Here is a 19,061-nt window from a genome sequence, read left to right as displayed (position 1 = left end):
GTATTTAGCTGTGACACTCTGAGTACTTTTCCCAGACATGAAGAAGAGCTCTGTGTAATCTCGAAAGCTTGTCTCTCTCTCACCAACCGAAGCTGGTCCAATCAAATAAATTACCTCACCCATGCTGTCTCTCTACAATCATACTTTGGTATTTAGGTAATATGGGAAGCTCATTGAACTGTAATGATGTTCACGTTATAACATTGAATAAAGTCCACCCTACCAGTAATCTGATTGGCTGCCACAGATTCAAATTTCTCATAATAACCAATTTAAACAGACCTTTGCAGCTTTAAAGAAACATGTTCTGCTTTATCTTATTTGTCAAAATATGTATTTCCTTCTAATTGCTTGACATTTTTCTTTAAGTGAGCGAATACCCAGCCATTCCCAGATATGGTCCAGCAAGCCCATTTAAAGGACATTTAAGTACTCAGAGTAATGGTAAGTAATATGTATGATTTGATTAAAGGGTTGTCATGGTTGCTTTGTATGGACATGTTTATTTTATGATTTTAAAAAATGTTTATTTCATTAAAACCTTTGACTTAAACTTTTACTGAGGTTTTAATAATAGTAATATACAAATGTGCTTTACTGAAAGGACATTTGGTCTTTTCACATTGGGTTTTATGTATCTTGGTGCTTTTGCTGGCTAGAATACATAAAATTACAGCTAAAAAGGTAAAAATACTACCTTTAAGTGTTATTTCTTATGAGCTAATGGCTCAAATAGAACGAATAATGTGTATTCTAATATGATACTGAGCTTGTTTCCATTCAGGTGATGAAGAAGCTATGGCTCCCATTGAGCAAAGCACTTAAGCATATGTATAACTTTAAGATTGTGAGTAGTCCCCTCTATTCTGTAGACCACTTAAACATGTGTTTAAATGCCCTGCTAAAACAGTGCCTATATTTATAGGGACTTCTTGAACTCTGTCCAAGCTAAAATTTTTGTGTCCTAAGATATCTTAAACAAAGATTATGTTTAAATAAAAAGAAATGATTGAAAATGGTTTATGACTCTATGGGACAAATCTGATCATGTAAGGTGCTGAGTGTGATGAACTCCCACTAATGTCAACATTTCACAGCATCAGGCCCTTATCCACAATGTCCTGAGTTTAGGAATCTCTGTTTCCCATGTAACAGTTGGTAATATCACTAAAACTTCTAACAATGTGAATAACATTTTCCTGCAGACCCTCACCTTGGGGGCTGGCAGGTAAATGGAGGGGAGGGACAATTAACTGAGTATTGTTTTTAAATGTATTTATTTATACTGATGAAATTTAAACATATATTCTGCTACTGGTTTGGAATAAACGTTTTTAAAAGTTTGGGGTTGGATGGATGCGGTGGAAGTGATGGAAAACTGGGACTTTATCCACTCAGCATTTTAACTATGAAAATGCTACCAAACCAGCCCATTAATGTGGGAGAGACAAAGTGCATGGGATTCATGGGTAGAACACCTGGATTTGAGGCTGTCAGACATACGCTATTCAGTTTTAAAGAGAGGGGAGGGAGCATTAGCACACTTTGATGACCACCAAATTTCAGTTTGGTTTGTTTAGAGATGCAGTATGATCTTTTAAAAAATGGAATGAGAGTGCTTAGCCACTGGATCTGAGGCTGTAGTGCAAACCAACACTGCAGGGAAAGGAGAAAAGGTAGCAGGGAGAGATGACCTCCTAGAACGAAGGAGTGAGTGAAAGCCTCGGTACCCTTTCCCAAAAGTACCATGATTCTGAAGTTGTTAGGAAAGACAAGTGTCTCCTTAGGGCATGTCGCTTGTGAAGTTGGGAGGACAAAGGCAAGGGCAGGCCCATGCTCTGGTTCTTGTGGCCTCCATTATGTAACACCGCCTGCCATCTTTGCCGCTCTTGTTTGGAACTGTGTTGGGTTTGAACTGTAATTAATTAATAACTATTTATCTTTACACTACTTTTTATAACATTCAAATGTGTTTAATTTTATAGCTTTTTGCATTGACTCCTCCCGGAGACTAAATAACCAGTACCTGATCAGGGATCACATGGCTGTTCATTATAACAAAATCCTTTCAGCCAAAGGTAAAAACGTCCAAACATGAAACTTCTACACCCAGTTTTAGCTCCTTCCTTCACTTTGCATTAGAATAGACCTGTAACAGGAATTGGGTTGTAGAAAGTTTTGTTTTTGCTGGTTCGGTTCCTTGCTGATGTCAGTTGGCTGCTTCCCACTAATAATAAATATGAAAAGTCATTCAGTAACTTTGTGTGTGGTTGTTTTTCTCACATTAACATCTTTTTTTTTATTCATTCGGGTGATGATAGAAAGTTACTACTTTTATTTAATGATGTCTAGTGCTGTGAGTCTGTCTTTGATTTCCCTTCATTTCGCTCTGTTTTGTTGCTGATGCTAAGTAAATTGCATAGACCAAAAAAAAAAAAAAAATCTTCATTAGGATAGAGTAAGTAAACACAGATTAGTTACATCAGAATAAATGTACAGCATTTCATCTTTTAAAAACAAACAAAAGAAACCCCCAAAAGGCCTAATTTTCAAAGGTGCTAAACACTAAGGGTTCTCATTGCAGTCAGTGGAAGATGTGAGTGTTTAGCACTTTGAAAAATTTCCCCAAATGTTGGTAAATTAATATAATCTATTATTAATCTTTGTTATTCATACAGCAATATTAATATGCTTTGTTCTTTACAGAGAAGTAAATTCAAACTTTAGAGTAATGTTTTCACAAAGCAAATGTTAGGAAGTCTGGAACTTCAGAGTAAAGGTTCCATGCACACCTTAATCTTCTCTGGCAGAGGAATGGGCACTCATGAGAAGGATCAGGGAGATTGTTTTAGTTTGGGTGAAGATAAGGTTGGGTGAGTAGCTGTGATCAAATTGAGCTTATAAGGGAAAGCTAGTCAACCACTGCCTCTTCATAACAGTGCAGTTTTATATTGATTCCTTATGAACTAAGAATCCAACACTTTATCCTCTTTCTTGCCTCATCCATTTTTGCTTGATGTGGGATGATGGTCAAAGGAAATCAGGCTAATGATACTGCTAATCTTCAGTTATTAATAATCAGTAAAATTCAGACTCAGAATATGAATAAGAAGATAATGCCAATAACTATCTTTATTAGGCACAGAGGAAGCACCGAAAGGTGAATCAGAGGCTCCAGAGTGTGCTTTATTTACAATTTTATTTTTCTAAAATTGCGATGGGAGGAAGAGTACTGACTCTCTGGCTTGTCTGTGCCAATATATTGTCAGTGTACAGGTTGATGTTGTTTAGCTATAGCTTTTGCTTTTCTTTGGATCTCTGCCAAGGAATTCATTCTTGCAGCTGCAGCATGCTTCCAAATACACTCTCCTCTCCTGATTCATATTTGACAGAAATATACTAGAATCAATCACATTGCTTTAATATGCACTCATTCTCACTATCCATATGATCACAGTAAGTGATATGAAAAGTTTCTATCTGCTTCTCATCTGCTACTGTGAGTTCTGGCTCTCACAATAATATATGGCAATAGGGTGAAACAGTAGTTGCACCATTCTAACTTCCATATTAACTGAAATGCATATTTCTGTCCAAATGGTTTTTAACTTTGAATATCACAAGCAACCTGCTCCAGATATGATCTGAGGAGTTGCAGTACTCAGACATTTATGCAGGCTGCTTCACAGATTTCCTTAACGTGCACAACCTTTTCATTTTAATCTCTTATTCCAGTTTGGAGAGGTTAATTCCCAACTATCTCTGTCTTGTATTGTATATGGAAATTTTTTGCACCAAAGCACAATTCAGATTTCATACCACCCATTACAACCTTCTGAAGCAATACCTTTTCCATTTCAATTACATAGAACAGCTAATTCAATTTTTTGTATAAATTTAGTGCAAAACTTAGTACATTTTGCTTAATTGTGGCAAAACTATGCCCAAAGGTTGAATATTACTGAAGTTTAGAAACTTATGATGCTGTCGTTATGCAGTGTTTACAGTCAACCTTTCATTAAAGAATCAAGTGAAAAAAGTAGGTTACAAAGCTCTGCCTAACTTTTTTTTTAAGTCAAATAATAGAATATAATGTGCCGGATCTGGGGCAGTGTCCCAAGGGTCATTGGGAATTTATTAAATATTTTGTGTGCGTAGTATTAAAAAAAAAAAAAGTAGATTTTTTGTGTGTGTTGTTCGTTTTAAATTTCACAGCCTATTCCCATGCTTCATGGCATAAACTGGTCCCAATCCTGCAAATATTAATGCTCATACTTAAGGCTGCGAATCATTCATGGAGGTCATGGAAGTCACGGCTTCTGTGACTTCCATGACCTCCATGAATTTTGCAGCGTTGGTGTAGCTGACCCCAGGGCCATCCCAGCAGCTGGGGAAGTTGGTAAGATTTAGTCAGATATTTTTGGTAAAAGTCATGGACAGGTCACGGGGCCGTGACTTTTTGTTTATTGCCCGTGACCTGTCCATGACTTATATTAAAAATAGCCGTGACTAAAATGTAGCCTTACTCATACTTAGCTTTAAGCACCTGAATAGTCCTATTGAAATCAATGGGATTACTCACATGCTTAAAGTTAAACACACATGTGTTTATAGGATCAGGACCTAGTTAAGGTCAGGAAGAAATTCCTCTCTCATGATATATTATCACAACACTAGATGCATTACACTTTTCCACCTTCTTCCAGCCATTCTCAGAGACAGGGTACTGGAAAAATAATTAGCTAAACTGTTAGCCTTTAATTAAACAAGTCTCTGTTTAGTGATATTTTGGTAATATATTGTTCTAACCATAGCAAATATTAAGAATAGGATCTTGCATAACTCACTTCTATTTTTTTTTTTTTATTGTTTTCAGCAGCCGTAGACTGTTCAGTGCCAAAAAGCAGGTTAACCAGCATCAAATGTAAGTATTTACTATGAGACGTTAATTCTTTAAAAAGTTTAATAAAGTTAGGGTGTTATTTGCTATTACTAAGGCTACGATTTAATCATGGGTATTTTAGTAAAAGTCATGGACAGGTCATGGTCAATAAACAAAAATTCATGGCCCGTGACCTATATGACTATATGGCTATATGACTTTTACTATAAATACCCCTGACTAAATCTTGTGAGGGGGGCTTCTGTTGGGGGGTGCTGTTTGGGGGGGCGCCCGGGGCCAGCGGCACCAGCTGTCGGGGGCCGCCGACCGCAGCTGCTCCAGCCAGCCGCCCTGGGGACCGCTGCAGGGGGCTGCCCGAGCTGCTCCAGCGACCCCAGGGATCCGTGACTTCTGCGACCTCCATGACAGACATGGGGCCCTAGCTATTAATGATACAACATTCAAATTTGCAGTAGGGTCCTCACAAATACAAGAAAAATCCCGGTCCCCACCCAGAAGGGCCCACAATCCAAATTCCTCACAATATAAGTGAGGCTCATAAACAGAAAAGGGAGGGAATGAGAGAGGAAGCACAAGGGTAACAATAAAAGATCACAGTTACTCAATAAGGCACACGTGTATCTTCATGACTCTATAACACTCCTCATTCCCCTTTTTGTGGCAGTCTGTAATGAATTTAGTCCTAGTGAAATGCATCTAGCCAGTTATTGCCAACCTTGAAGTTTAAAGTCGTCTTCTTCCCCATGGTGGATGCAGCAGAAGCAGGAGCAGTGCAATATTCTCTCTCCCACCTCCCTTCCAATGTGTTACATCTCTGACCTTATGGCACCACATGTGGGGTGGGAGGTAAATTTTGTCTCCATATGCACTCAGCTTCTCTATGAAGACTTTTAACAAGAGTGCCCATTAGTGCCAGTTCTGGAGGAGTTTTTGGGAAGTCAACACCTGCCAGGAACTGGACTGAGACCAATCAAATCATTTCACAAAAACAATCAAACAGCCATCAGGTGGTAACAACATAAGTCACAATCAACCCGGACTGAGCTGCAATTATTACCATGGTTAGTTATATCTCTGTATCAAATACTGTTTGTGATAAGAGAAAGGAGAAAGTTATTGTGACAACAGTGCAAGCTGAAATGCAGTGACTTTCAAGACATCAGCTTACTGACTGCTAAAAGAAGTATATCAGTCAAAGAGGCTAAACCTAAGCTGCTTGTTAAATTAACAAACATATTTCTTCATTGTATTCTTGTCAAGATACATACTAATGATTTGTGTATCTGTTTCCATGCTTGTATTGTAATTAGTAACAAAAGATAGGATATCTCCATTAAAAAAAAAAATCTTATCTCCTAGAACTGGAAGGGACCTTGAAAGGTCATCGAGTCCAGCCCCCTGCCTTCACTAGCAGGACCAAATACTGATTTTGCCCCAGATCCCTAAATGGCCCCCTCAAGGATTGAACTCACAACCCTGGGTTTAGCTGGCCAATGCTCAAACCACTGAGCTATCCCTCCCCCCGATGATGATGGTGGTGGTGGTGGTGATGGTGATGATAAGTGACTTATTAAAGCAGTCATTTTGGATGGAAGGAGGCCATGGAATGTGTTTTCTACTCAGTGCACAGGTCCGGCTCCAGGCACCAGCAAAGGAAGCAGGTGCTTGGGACAGCCAATGGAAAGGGGCGGCACGTCCGGGTCTTCGGCAGCAATTCGGCGGCGGATCCCCCTGGGAGCGAAGGACCCGCCGCCAAATTGCCACCGAAGAATGAAGTGGTGCGATAGAGCTGCCGCCAAAGTGCCGCCGATCGCGGCTTTATCTTTTTTTTTTTTTTTTTTTTTGCTTCGCCGCTTAGGGCGGCAAAAAAGCTGGAGCCGGCCCTGTCAGTGCAGAATCTAGACCCTTCTTCTCTGTACTTAGTCTGAGACACAGCCAAATCAATGTGTTGTGGGGAGACAAGATACATGGTTCACACACCCTTTGGGCAGCAGAACTCAATTTCACTGGGACTGGTACATGTCCCTGTGGAATGGGTTTTAGGGATTTTAGGCAAGCAGCAAAGCAGGGCCAAAAGGTCCAAGACAAGCTGTGGATTCATCATCTGCTGTTTCCAGAGGGTGCAGCACAGGCTGGAACGGTATCACAAGGGATTATTGCAGCCTCATATCAGCTATCCTGCAGACCCACAGCTTGGGATGTAGGATTCCTCCTGGCGCCCCAGCTGTATCAATAGCTCCTCTGTAGCGTGACTACATCAGCTTGGTGTAGGAGGGAGGATTAAAGTGCTTGGGTTTTTTTGAAAAAAAAAAGTTCACTTCTGTGACTTCTCTTGTTGCCTCAGTCAGGCCTTTATTTGAATTCCCACCTGGATAAAGATGATTCTCCCGCACCTGCTTAGGCCTTTCTGAACTTTCTGCCCATTTTTTTCAGAGCCTGTTATTTTCACAAACAAAATACTCCTGAACTGTGAGCCTATATGACACAGTTCATGCCATAGTGAATTTTTCTGGATTATATGAGTACATGTTGAAAACCGGGACAGAGCCTTAACCCAACAGATAATTGTAATGGCACTAGTAGGTGTATTCCATAGTGAGTAAAATTCCATTTCAAATGGAACTTGCCTAGGTACAGTATATTTCCCTTTCCGTTCAGTTTACTCAGACCACTCTCAGACTGTGTAACTTTGTCATGGTTACAGAATTTGAATTAATCGCCTACCAGTGTGTGATGGAAACTTTACACCTTTGCTGCTGCTATTGTGTTTGCCCATCTGCTTGGTAAAAACAGTACACTAAATCCTCACTAAATTGCTCTTTCACCTTATTTTCAAACTGGACTGGAACTTTTCTTCCCATCCCATATCAAATAGGTGGTAGTGTCATAGCAATCAACAACACAAGCACTGAGATTGCTAGAAGGGTATTGAAAAAGAAAATTTGAAAAAGATCATTTTAAAATAATCTCATATCAGTTGTCCTTTCCATCTGAGCCTTGGGACATGGAGTAGTTAGTTTATAGCCTCTGTTGGAACATATTAATTTACTATTTTTTCCTTTTATATTCCATATCTTACTACTATCTTACTATTTTTTACTTCTTAACTGTGAACATATTTTACTTGTGGTGCCATAATCTGAGATTTACAGTCACTTTATTGAGCTTTTGTAAAGTTTCTGCAATTACTTTTTCAGATGTTGAATTTTCTCACCGTTCTCCTTTGAAGTCCTCTTCTCCCCTCATTGCTTCTCAAAGTACACATTGAGAGCAAATTTTCAATATGAAGTGCTGAGATTTATCAGCATGGCTCCTATTAACATTAATGAGAGTTGCAAAGCAGAATACCTGCACATCATGCTGAACGTTTCTCCCCAAAATTGTGCTGCTTGCCCTGCTAAAATAGCAGTTGAATAGTTCCCTTTGGGCTGTTGCCATGGATCAGTCATTGGTTCTTAAGCACTAACATGATACTGGAGCTGGCACTTCCTCTGAACAACTGAATAGGTCTGCCCTTAAAGTGTATTTAGTTTCCACAGTTCTTTTCCCACTATCCTAGCTGGCAGCAAAGCAGGCAAGCTGCCATGCCACTGAGCCAGCAGCAAGCATGCACATGTGTATTAGATCAGTTCTATTGACTTAAAATAGTTGTTAAATTTGAAACTTCTTGAAATCTGAAACTTCTATGTGCAGAATTACCCTAAGCATGTCAATACCAGTGGCTATTAGAAATCTCATTATTGTAGCATTTGTGCCAGAAAACTTGACAAAAGCCCTGCCAAATAAGATAGGTGCTGTTACACATGTCTGGATTCCAATAATAACAACTTTTGCAACCCATATGCTTAGAGGTTTTTCCACAGAACACACTGATAGTGCAGCCTGAACCTAGTGATTGAGAGTGTAGATCTCCTGCTAGGAAAAATCTGCATTCTGAGAAATTGCCCACCAGAAATCCGGCACACATAGTGGATGGACATCAAGTATGAACCTGCAGTTACATTTTTTAGAAGTCATTAAACACGCTCATTTTTAGGGGGGGGAAACTAATAATGATGCAGTCTAACTGATACTCTTCCTTGCCTGGACCTAGGAACTTATCAGGATTTTTATATTTTTAGGCCTGATTTTTTCCAGCATTACCTCCACGTGTGAACACGTACATTTTGTGCATGATCACTGATGATCTTTGTGTTGTGAAAAACATAAAATCTCTGTGTAAACCAGGAAAATCAAACTTGTCCATGTTTTGCTGCTGTGCAGGAAGTTCGCACAGTCTTCCCTGCACTGGCCCTTCCACCGTCCCCATATGAGTCCTGCCTCGTTTTCATGCATACGTTCTAAGACTCTGTGCAACAAGGGAGCCCTGCCTCATTCCAGACACACCTGCATTTTTTAATGACCTGGGGTTTTCTTACATACACAGATAGTGCCAACAGAACAGTGAGAATGGGGGGAGGGGTTAACTTATTTACTACAACTGCCAAGTTTCCAAGTTCTGTCACTCCCTGAGGGCTCATTAGAGCCATTAAGAGCTGTGTATATTTTTCACTATTATTGTACTCAAAAATGGCAGAACCATTTTTCTCAAACTTTCCTAAAAAATAATCCTTCAATTGAGGTCAGACTCAGAAAATTTCAGACCAAAAGGTGAAGGTTAAAAGTAACTGAAATACGGCCTTTAAACAGAAACACTCAGGCAATCTTAATTATCACTGTTGTTGTTTGCTCCAACTATAATATATGTATCTTTTCCTAAAAGATCCACTTGAATTATGCATATAAACGGTGCATGTTTGCACACACATGGTAATAGTGCACAGAAATCAGACATATCTTTTTGAAAATATAGTCCTGTGTATTTGTCATCTGAATTTCTTGCTTATAAATATGAAAACCAAATGTGTAAATATCTCTATGTCCCTGCATTTTGAATTATAGCAATTTGAAATGCTTCTGCAGTAGATACACATTTTGTTCTCTATGAAAGGCAGTACCTCTGAGGAAGAAATTTATTTAAAGCAACATAATACATTTTTCATAGATTAAGGCTAGAAGGGACCATTAGAGCATCTAGTCTGACCTATATTACCATAGCCAAGAATTTCACCCAGTCATCCCTGTATTGAGCCCAATAACTTGTTTTTGACTAAGCACATCTACTAGAAAAGCATCCAGTCTTGATTTGAAGACCTTAAGAGATGGGTTTCAGAGTAGCAGCCGTGTTAGTCTGTATCCGCAAAAAGAACAGGAGTACTTGTGGCACCTTAGAGACTAACAAATTTATTAGAGCATAAGCTTTCGTGGGTACAGCCCACTTCTTCGGATGCATATGCTGTAGCCCACGAAAGCTTATGCTCTAATAAATTTGTTAGTCTCTAAGGTGCCACAAGTACTCCTGTTCTTTTCAAGAGATGGGGACTCCACCACATACCTTGATATTTTGGCCGAATGGTTAATCACCCTCACTTTTAAAAATTTGTGCCTTATTTCTAGGAATTTGACTGTCATTAACTTCTGGCCATTGGCTCCTTTTATGCCTTTCTCCAACTAGATTAAAATCCTTTTAGCACCTATTATTTTCTCCCTGTGAAGGTACATATACATAAACAAGTCACTTCTCAGTCTTCTTTTTGATAAGGTAAACAGATCAAGCTCTTTAAGTCTCTCACTGTAAGACACTTTTTCCAGTCCTTGAATAATTTTTGTGACTCTTCTCTTTTAAACTTTATACATAATGCCCAATAAAGATTGCCACAAACTACATTGAAGAAAACAACATTTTACATATAAAGGTCAGATTTTCAGCCTAGTCTTGGCCTCTTATTTTTTCTCCCACAATTTTACAATTATTTGTGGGTGCAGTGTATTGTATAGATATTATACTGATGGACACTCTGTGGGAGATTAAGATGGAAAGACATGGAAATTGTTTTAAAGAGAAAAACTTATTTTAAAAGTGTAAATGAGTGTGTTATGTAGGCATAAATTCAATCAACACCTCTTTGTTTTCTACCAGTGGGGCTTTGCGTGATCAATGCACTTTCTGTCATACGCAGCACCAAAAAGTCAAAAGCAAGTTTGTATTACTGGCTCTAATCCATAAGAAACTAGATTGGTAAATGGAGAGGTGCAAAGTACACACAAGACTGTTACCAGTAAGCCTGTAGTTAACAGATGTCCACTCTGTGACTCTCAGGATGATTCAGGGCCTACATCTTCATTCTTACAAGAAAATCTAACCAATTCTCAAAACAGCGGATATTAGCCTTTCATCTTAAGGGCTCAATTACTTTAATGGCAAACAGTATTTATAAAAAGATGGAAAGAACACTGCATTCTTTTTTTTCAAAACAGGATACAATGCTAACTTATTTATTATTTTGTAAAACAGTTGCGAAACTTGGTTATTTTGGGGAGGGTATGGAAGGGGTGCATTTTGCCCTTTGCGGGAGTGGAAAGCCAAATAAGCAAGGGGAGATGTTGCAGTTATGCTTCCCATGTGGGTTGGTGGAGCCGGATGTGGGAAACATGCACAGAGGATCTGTGCCCTTACATTCCACGGATCTGTGCTTTGTGTGGGCTCCTTCTGCCACAGAGAGGGTTTTTAAGAAGTGGTGGGGCTACGGTCATGGGAGCTGTGTAGCCCATAGAGCATGTAGCGGTGTGCACAGCAGCTGTAAATATGAGTTTGCCTAGTAAAAAGACCTAGCAATAAACTAGTTCCAAGTAAGAGCTGAGTATGAACCACAGGATTTGGTCACATAGAAATATATTGCTCTTACTAAGTGTACCTCTCCTTTTAAATTTGCTAAATCAGGTATTCATTTTCCTGATTGAATTTATTAAAGTGAAATTGATCACTGCATTATTGTATATGAAGTACTACAAAATGCTGATGATACACTGGCCAGGGAGCACTTAGTGCAAGTTTTGAGATGAGGGTGCGAGTCCAGTCCCTCAGCATAAATTAGAGCAATTTGAAACTACCGTAATCTATACCAGTAGCCAACAGCCCCGTGTGGACATTCCAGCAGCTGAGGTTCTGGTGGACAAGGGGATGACACACACTCTTTTCTCTGGGGACATTCCCTACATGGACATCTGGGAGAGTGGGTGTTGTTGGGAGTCAGTATGGCAATTCTATTTAATTTTAGGATCCTTCAACTGCAGAGTAAGGAAGCTAGTTTCAGGGCAGCATTGGGATTTCTGAGGAGCACAAAATAGCCACATTACACTGGAGAATTGGGGCTAAATTTTGTGTTTTCCGTTGGACTACACTAATATAGCTGTGATTCTTAGTCTGTTTACCCTCAGCTATGCAGGTATTTAACTTCTGCCTTTTACTTGTAGCCAGATTCTGCCATCTGCATTCACGCTAAGTAGTACCTTGCTTCTTGAGTAGTCCCTTTGATTTAAGTGAGATTACTCTGAGTAACGTTCCACTCAACATGAGTAAGGCTGGAAGAATCTGTTCCTAAATAAATATCATGTGTTACCTTTACTCTTGTTGAGTGCTCTCTTATTCCACAAGTCGTGCCGTTGATTGAATGGGCTATTCTCAAAGTAAGGTACAACTTAACACTGAGGAAGTGTGACAGAATCGTGTCCTAAAATTATGAAAACCATAACCTCATATTGTCTGTCCTCTTAATAAACAGTGAATTCTCCAGGGGTGAAATCATGGCTCATTTAAAACGATAGTGAGGCCAGGATTTCACCCTAGATGGCTAAGTTGTGGTGTGATTGGGACTTTTGTTAACTGAGACTGAGCTATGCAAAGGAGAAGGGTGTTACGAAAGACAGCACTTGTTTACAGAACTAGCTTCATGGCCTCTTCCAGCACATTCAAACTGAGGATGGCATCTCCACTTTGAAAGATACATGATGTGACTTCTTTGCATGCTCTTGGTCTGGGGGAATTCATATGGGAAAATAATGCCCAGAATTGAGTTGGCAAATAAATAGTTGGTTCACATGGGGAAGTACAGCATTACTCAGTGTTAAATTATGCTCTGGGACATGCGCTACCCTTGGCTAAGCTCAATAAGATAATATTTTATTTGTTCAATTAATGTTTCAATGTCTGAAATAGTTTATTTACATTAAAAATAAATCAATTCAGGAATTAATATTGCAAATTGTATTTAGCTGTGATATACGGTGACTGTAGAGATCTGAAATTCAGAGCAAAGGACAACCACTCATATTAAGCAATTGCAAACTCGTACTGTGGTTATAAGCACCGGACTGCCAAACTACTTAGAAGTGTGACATGTCTGATAGATTTTTGAATTACTTCCAAGTTTTATCATCTTCATTTCAGTCAGCCAAGCAATGTTTTGTAACTCCAGGCAGGTTTCTAGAAATATTGCTGAAGTGCTGGGTTTATGGAAATAGAGTCAAACCTGTAGAGGGAGCAACCAGGGCAGAAAAATAAAATTGTAATGAAGGGAAATTTGCTTGGTATCCTCTGAACTTTGTGTAATAGGCATTTGCCTAGTCAGTAGTGTAATTTCTAAATTGGATTAGTAACAATTTTATAGCTCGGTATCCTTTTAAAAAGTTGTGTGTGTGGGAGGAATAGTATACAATACAGCCATACATACACCACTTTTTGTTGCCTGTAGAATTAACAGAACAGGCTCACGGACTGGGTAGAATAAGTTAAGGAACTTATTCGTACACACTGTGCATTTAACTGTCAGTGCCTTGCTTATAATATAATGCATTATCTCATTACTAAGCCTGACAATGATTGTGAGCAGAGTCACTGATTAAACTCATTGATCTCTAGATTCCATTAAGATTTGGAGATCTTGCAATTTAAATCTGCAGGATGCATTTTATACTCAGATATTAATCACTGTTTTTTTTTAAAGAGTGGATGAAATGATTTTTTTTTTTTACTTGTAAACAAGCAGATTTAGACATTTGACATTTTGATATTTTTGATCAATTTTGATCTTTAGTTTGGGGAGTCTCTGTACAATTAAGGCTATTTATAGTTCATCTATCAGACATTCCTACTAAATCTGTTAAAAGATGCATCTCCTTTTGTTTGAATTATTCTGCTGGCAGTGATGGGCATTTAGTCCATGGCACAGTAACAAGGACACAGAGACAAATTCATCCCTGGTATAAACCCATTGAAATTAGTTGAGGTTACATCAGGGACTAATTTGGCCCATACTGTTTCTAGGGCAGAAGGAAGTGAGGAAGCTTATCTTAGTGTGTCCAATTAACTGATAACGTTTCTCCCTCATACAAATGCCTGCCTGTTTCTTGCTGTAATTAACATAGTCATAGCTGCACCATCGGCTCATGTCTTGGGGCCTGATCCTGTGTGGTGGTGGTGAGTATCTTCAGCTCCAGTTGGTTGCAGTGGGAGTTATGAGTGCTCAGTGCCTTATGGGAGCAAGTCCCTTATACAGATTCACTTGTTGTCTGAGTAAACCCATACTTTAAAGAATGGAGTTTCCAGACCTGATTCTCACTTTGCTTGGTGCAGGACCCAAGAGGTGGGGCGGGGCGGGGAAGGTGGATCTATGTTACTTTTTTGTCTCCCTTAGTCTGGGGTCATTGGGAGGTTGCCTCAGGGCTACCCCAACTTGCATCCAGCAGCCTACTGCCCTCTAGATTCCTTCTACACAGGGGGAATTCCTTGGTGGGTGGCTTGCAGTCCCTTTGCACTGGCAAAATCGGCCTGAAGATGCTGTAGCATAACAACAAATCAGGATTTGTATGTGGGTAAAATTTTCTACCATTCTGGCTAGCATATTTCTGTGATGCCATGTGACACCCCTGTGTGACTTTACAGCTTTTGGACCAGATTCTCTGGATTTGCTGAGCTGTGCAATCGGTGAGGGGAAAGTTTTTTACAGTACCCAGAAACTTACATCTAGCTGCCTATAGCCCAAAGGGATCATTTGGGCAGCTAGGAATAGCCAGAGATACTTTGGCCACTCCCTTTGTCTCCTTCCCCTGCCCTTCCCCAGAATCTGTCCATTTATTTTATTTAATTGAGATACCCTTAGTGGGCTCAATCCTTTACTGCTCAGATGTGAAATATTGCAAACGTGTTGGGGCAGATCCCCACTCCAGTCAGGAAAGGGTTAAAGAGCTCCTCTGTGCACAGTCAGTCCCAATCCAGCACACCAGTGAGGCTTGTCAAGGCTGGAGATGAGCAGGTCCTTAAAAAGGAGGGTCCCTGCTTAGTCCAGCGTGACATTCTGAAGGAGCAGGACTGCAACTCAGAGCACCCCGTCCCCTGGAAGCGGGGGTTGTTGATTGAGGAAATGGTTTCAGAGCCTTGGCCTCCTTGGCCCTCTCAGAAAGGAGAGGGGCCAGTTCTTTTCTTTTTGTCTTCCCAAAGGCCCAGGACTCTGCCCTTTGTGGGCTGCTGAAGCATACTGTCTTTTTATTTGGACTACTTTATCACTCCCATGCCCTTTGTAAGGGGGCAGATGCCATGAACAGCACAGGCAGAAGACTGTGCCCTGGATGCTGAGACAGGAGCAGCACCCATCCTCTCCTCAGAGGGGTGCCAGAGTTGTCTATCCTACTACAACATATTAAATGCAAGATAAAAAGTGATGAATAGGACAAGGAAAGTAGAAGACTCTGATCCTTCATTAATGTTGATGCTGATGCACAGTTGCTCGGATATTCTTCCCTAGTGTCAGGAGTGAGGCCTAAGAAGAGTGTGCGGCTAAGAATCTCATTAATATTGAACATTTTGCTTAAGCCCATCTCTTCTCGGACATACCTATTCTCCTCCTGAGCATTTGTGAGTAAGGGAGTAGGAACCCACAAGCTTTGCAGCATCAAGGCCAATGTGTATTATATGGACACAGAAGAAGAATCAATGTAAAATATTCCCTGTGACTTAAATACTGGGCTTGTGCCGGAGGGGGAAAGTAGGTTTCTTCTGAGCCATATCTGATTGAACTTATAAAAGGTAGAGAGATCTAAATCCTTGTAGAGGCTGAACTGATTTCTTCATTCTGCATTTACAGTTGATAGTATCCTGTCATTCTATCTGTCTCCCTCTCTCTAGGCATTTGTACAATGCTCATCTCAATAGTATCTGAGCAGCAGGCAAAGAATGCATTTTTGCAGCCTCCAACACACCAGCTATATTAGCATAGTCTGAAGGCTGGTCTACACTATAGAGTTAGGTCGACATAAGACAGCTAATGTTGACCTAATTATGTCAGTATCTACACTACAGCCTTTCTCCCACTGATGTAAGTGCCCTACTACACAGACATAATAACTCCAACCTCCATGAGAGGTGTAGGGCTGATGTCGGTGTAGTTAGGGCAACACAGTGTCTGGCGGGTATGGGGGGGGAGAGGTAAACAGCAGGGAATGGGGAGCATGAGGTGGGCAGCCCGCCAGGAGCTTGTGGGGCAGCCAGGCTACTGTCAGGGAGCTGCCAGCGAAGCAGAGAGACCATGCTCTCAGCTCCCCACACTGCCCATTAGCTCATTGGAAGCGCTCCTGGTGAGGACGCACACCACCAACCCAAGGAGGGTAGTGTGAACATGCACCACTGCAGTAATTACTGCAGTGGCTGTAAGTCAACCTAATATAGGTTGACTTAAGTTTGTAGTGTAGACATACCCTGAGTGATTATTTGGATCAGGCACACAAAGGCTATCTGCTTCTGCTGGACTGGGTTCTTAAGACCTTTTGTTATTTTTCAGATGCTCCTACTGTGAGTTAGGACCCATGCGATCGGCAACTCCAATAAATTAGAGTAGCCATGTTTTAATTCTGATTTACAGTATTTAGCATCAACCTGCTTACATTCTTCATAGGATGGATTTTCACTAATGAAGGTCAATGTATAACATAAAGCACTCTAACAGAAAAGGCTGCAGCAATTAGCAGCTGTAGAAGCAATTGCTTTGCATCTTCCATGTCAATTGTAAGAATTAAAAGAAACAGAAAAGGGCATTTGGCTGAGGAATGAGAGCAAGAACATTACATCTGAAAAGCACAAGTACCTGGCTTTGAGGAGGACTGAAATTTTTAATACATATTTGTTTTTCCAAGTCATTAACAACTATCTGTAGGATTAATACATACAGAAGAATACATTTTAAAGGTGAATTAAAGACCCTCTAAGACCTGAGTTCTGGCCCTCAGATTCCTGTGATTCTTCTGCAAAAGCTGAGAACATCATCAAAGTGCTGATCCCACCAAGTTCTCGTGTAAAGTTAAGTCTCTGTGGATTGGGGCCTAGCAGAGTATGAGCTAAATTCAGTATGGGATAGATAAGGCAGAAATTGGTTTAATGGTGGTCTTTTGGGTTGCTTCAGGCAGACTGTTCATGCAGTGGAGAAATGCATTGAACTCAAATGAAGTCAATAAGAGTTGTGCCCATGGGGTTGAGGGTAAAATTGGGTCCCATTTGCATGCATTTTACAAGTATCTGTATCTTCTGTAGGGCCTCTTTATTCACATTTGGAAATGAGTATGTTGGTGGTTTTGGTTCAGGCTTCCTCCACTGGGGCATGCAGCTTTGTGAATCACATTAGCTTTCAGAGTTTATGACATCCCACTATGCAGCTAGAATGCACATGAAAAGCTTTGTAACATTAAGAACAAAGGGCCATGTTGCAGCAAGCCATGGTTCCTTCCCTTCCCTCTCCCTCTCCCCCCCCCAAAAAAAATCTTGATGGCATAGACACTTTGCCAATCTTCTGCTCTAGAGAGGCATTTGGGCAAAGATTCAGTAGCTTATCTGATTCTTCCCTCCTGATCCAGCAATGGCCCGTCCACACAGACCCTACCTAGACTATTCATGGTCCTGACATGTAATTTGCTGCTTTTACAGTGTTATTTGTATGCCCGTTTTGGGGACCTTTCTACTTTTTTGCAGAGTTTGACCATGAATTTTTTGAGTCCTGCAATTCCCTTTGTACATATAAATTTAGCAAGATTTAACATTTACAAATGATTTTGTTTTTCACCAAAAATTTCAATACTGTTGTTCAGCAGGATTAAAATTGGAAGGGTTCTTAGTGCTGTATGGATGGGAACAGTGCAATGGATTTTTGAGTAGACTCTCATATCGCTGAAGTTGGTCTTCCAATTCCACTGTATTTTTTTGTAGTTGTAGAACTTAAAATTTCTAACTCTAAAGGAAGCAACATAATTTTTAATATTTTCTTTTGACAATAGGAGTTATTTTTCATGATTACAGTATGTTAAAATTGGAACACGTGACAACATTTTACTTTTCTGACTGAATGAAAGGCCACACAAGGTAATGCATTTAGAGAGAAGGACTCAGTAACGTTCCTTTAAAATCTCACTAATTTTATTTGGTTCTTTCTTTCCTAAGTTGCAGACCAGCAACGGAGAGAGAAACTCAAGAAGGAAATTGCCAGGTGTGAGAAGGAGATGAGCTCAGCAAAAAATGCCTCACGGTCCAGCTCCAGAGGGAGCAGGAGGCCACTGTTATCCACTTTTGTAAAGGTAGATATTTTAACTTTGTTTCAAATTGTAGATATTTCCCTTTTTACATACAAAATTACCAAGATTTAACAATTAGATATTATGGGCCAAGACTTCAAGTCCTTATTCAGTTTTTACTCACTCCATGCTCACTCCTTAGTCAGGAGTCCAAAGAAATTCAGACTGAGTAAAAACTGAGTAAAGACCTTGGGATTTGGCCCTTTGTGTTTAAACGTTAGTGTAAATAGGCAGAGTCCCCATGCTGCTCTCCACACACAGTGCTGTACAACCCAAACCTCCCCTGTTCCCTTTTATTACTACTTGGGTTTTTCCTCTTTTCCTAAGAAAATGAAGATAAGCCTTAGCCCCAAGATTTCTCTTGAGCTGTCGTTTTCTTGCATTTTCCTCCTGCCTCACCCCTAATGCCTTCTTTCTTAGGGTAAACCTTGAAGGAGGAGGTTGAAGAGTTGAAATTCCCACGCACCCCGAGGCCAGAGGGCTACTGTACAGCACCCTCCCCCACCCCCAGCTGCCATTCCAGCCTGTGGGATGGAATTAGGGTGACCAGATGTCCCGGTTTTATAGGGACAGTCCTGATTTTTGGGTCTTTTTCTTATATAAGCTCCTATTACCCCCCACCCCATCCCGATTTTTCACACTTGCTGTCTGGTCACCCTAGATGGAATAA

At 40.3% G+C, this 19,061-nt stretch overlaps 1 protein-coding gene across 1 annotated transcript in view; it reads left to right on the top strand.

The window, feature by feature from the left end:
- Positions 1–19,061, top strand: part of SPATA7 (spermatogenesis associated 7) — a 73,627-nt gene that overhangs the window by 17,618 nt on the left and 36,948 nt on the right. The window contains exons 4-7 of the mRNA XM_065402654.1: positions 370–444; positions 1,986–2,078; positions 4,877–4,924; positions 18,261–18,394. Of these exons, the coding sequence (XP_065258726.1) occupies positions 370–444; positions 1,986–2,078; positions 4,877–4,924; positions 18,261–18,394 (350 nt within the window). The remainder of the gene's footprint in view (positions 1–369; positions 445–1,985; positions 2,079–4,876; positions 4,925–18,260; positions 18,395–19,061) is intronic.

Source organism: Emys orbicularis, chromosome 4 (assembly GCF_028017835.1).
Source record: "Emys orbicularis isolate rEmyOrb1 chromosome 4, rEmyOrb1.hap1, whole genome shotgun sequence".
Classification (NCBI taxonomy): Eukaryota; Metazoa; Chordata; order Testudines; family Emydidae; genus Emys; species Emys orbicularis.
This window is presented reverse-complemented; position numbering and strand designations above follow the sequence as displayed.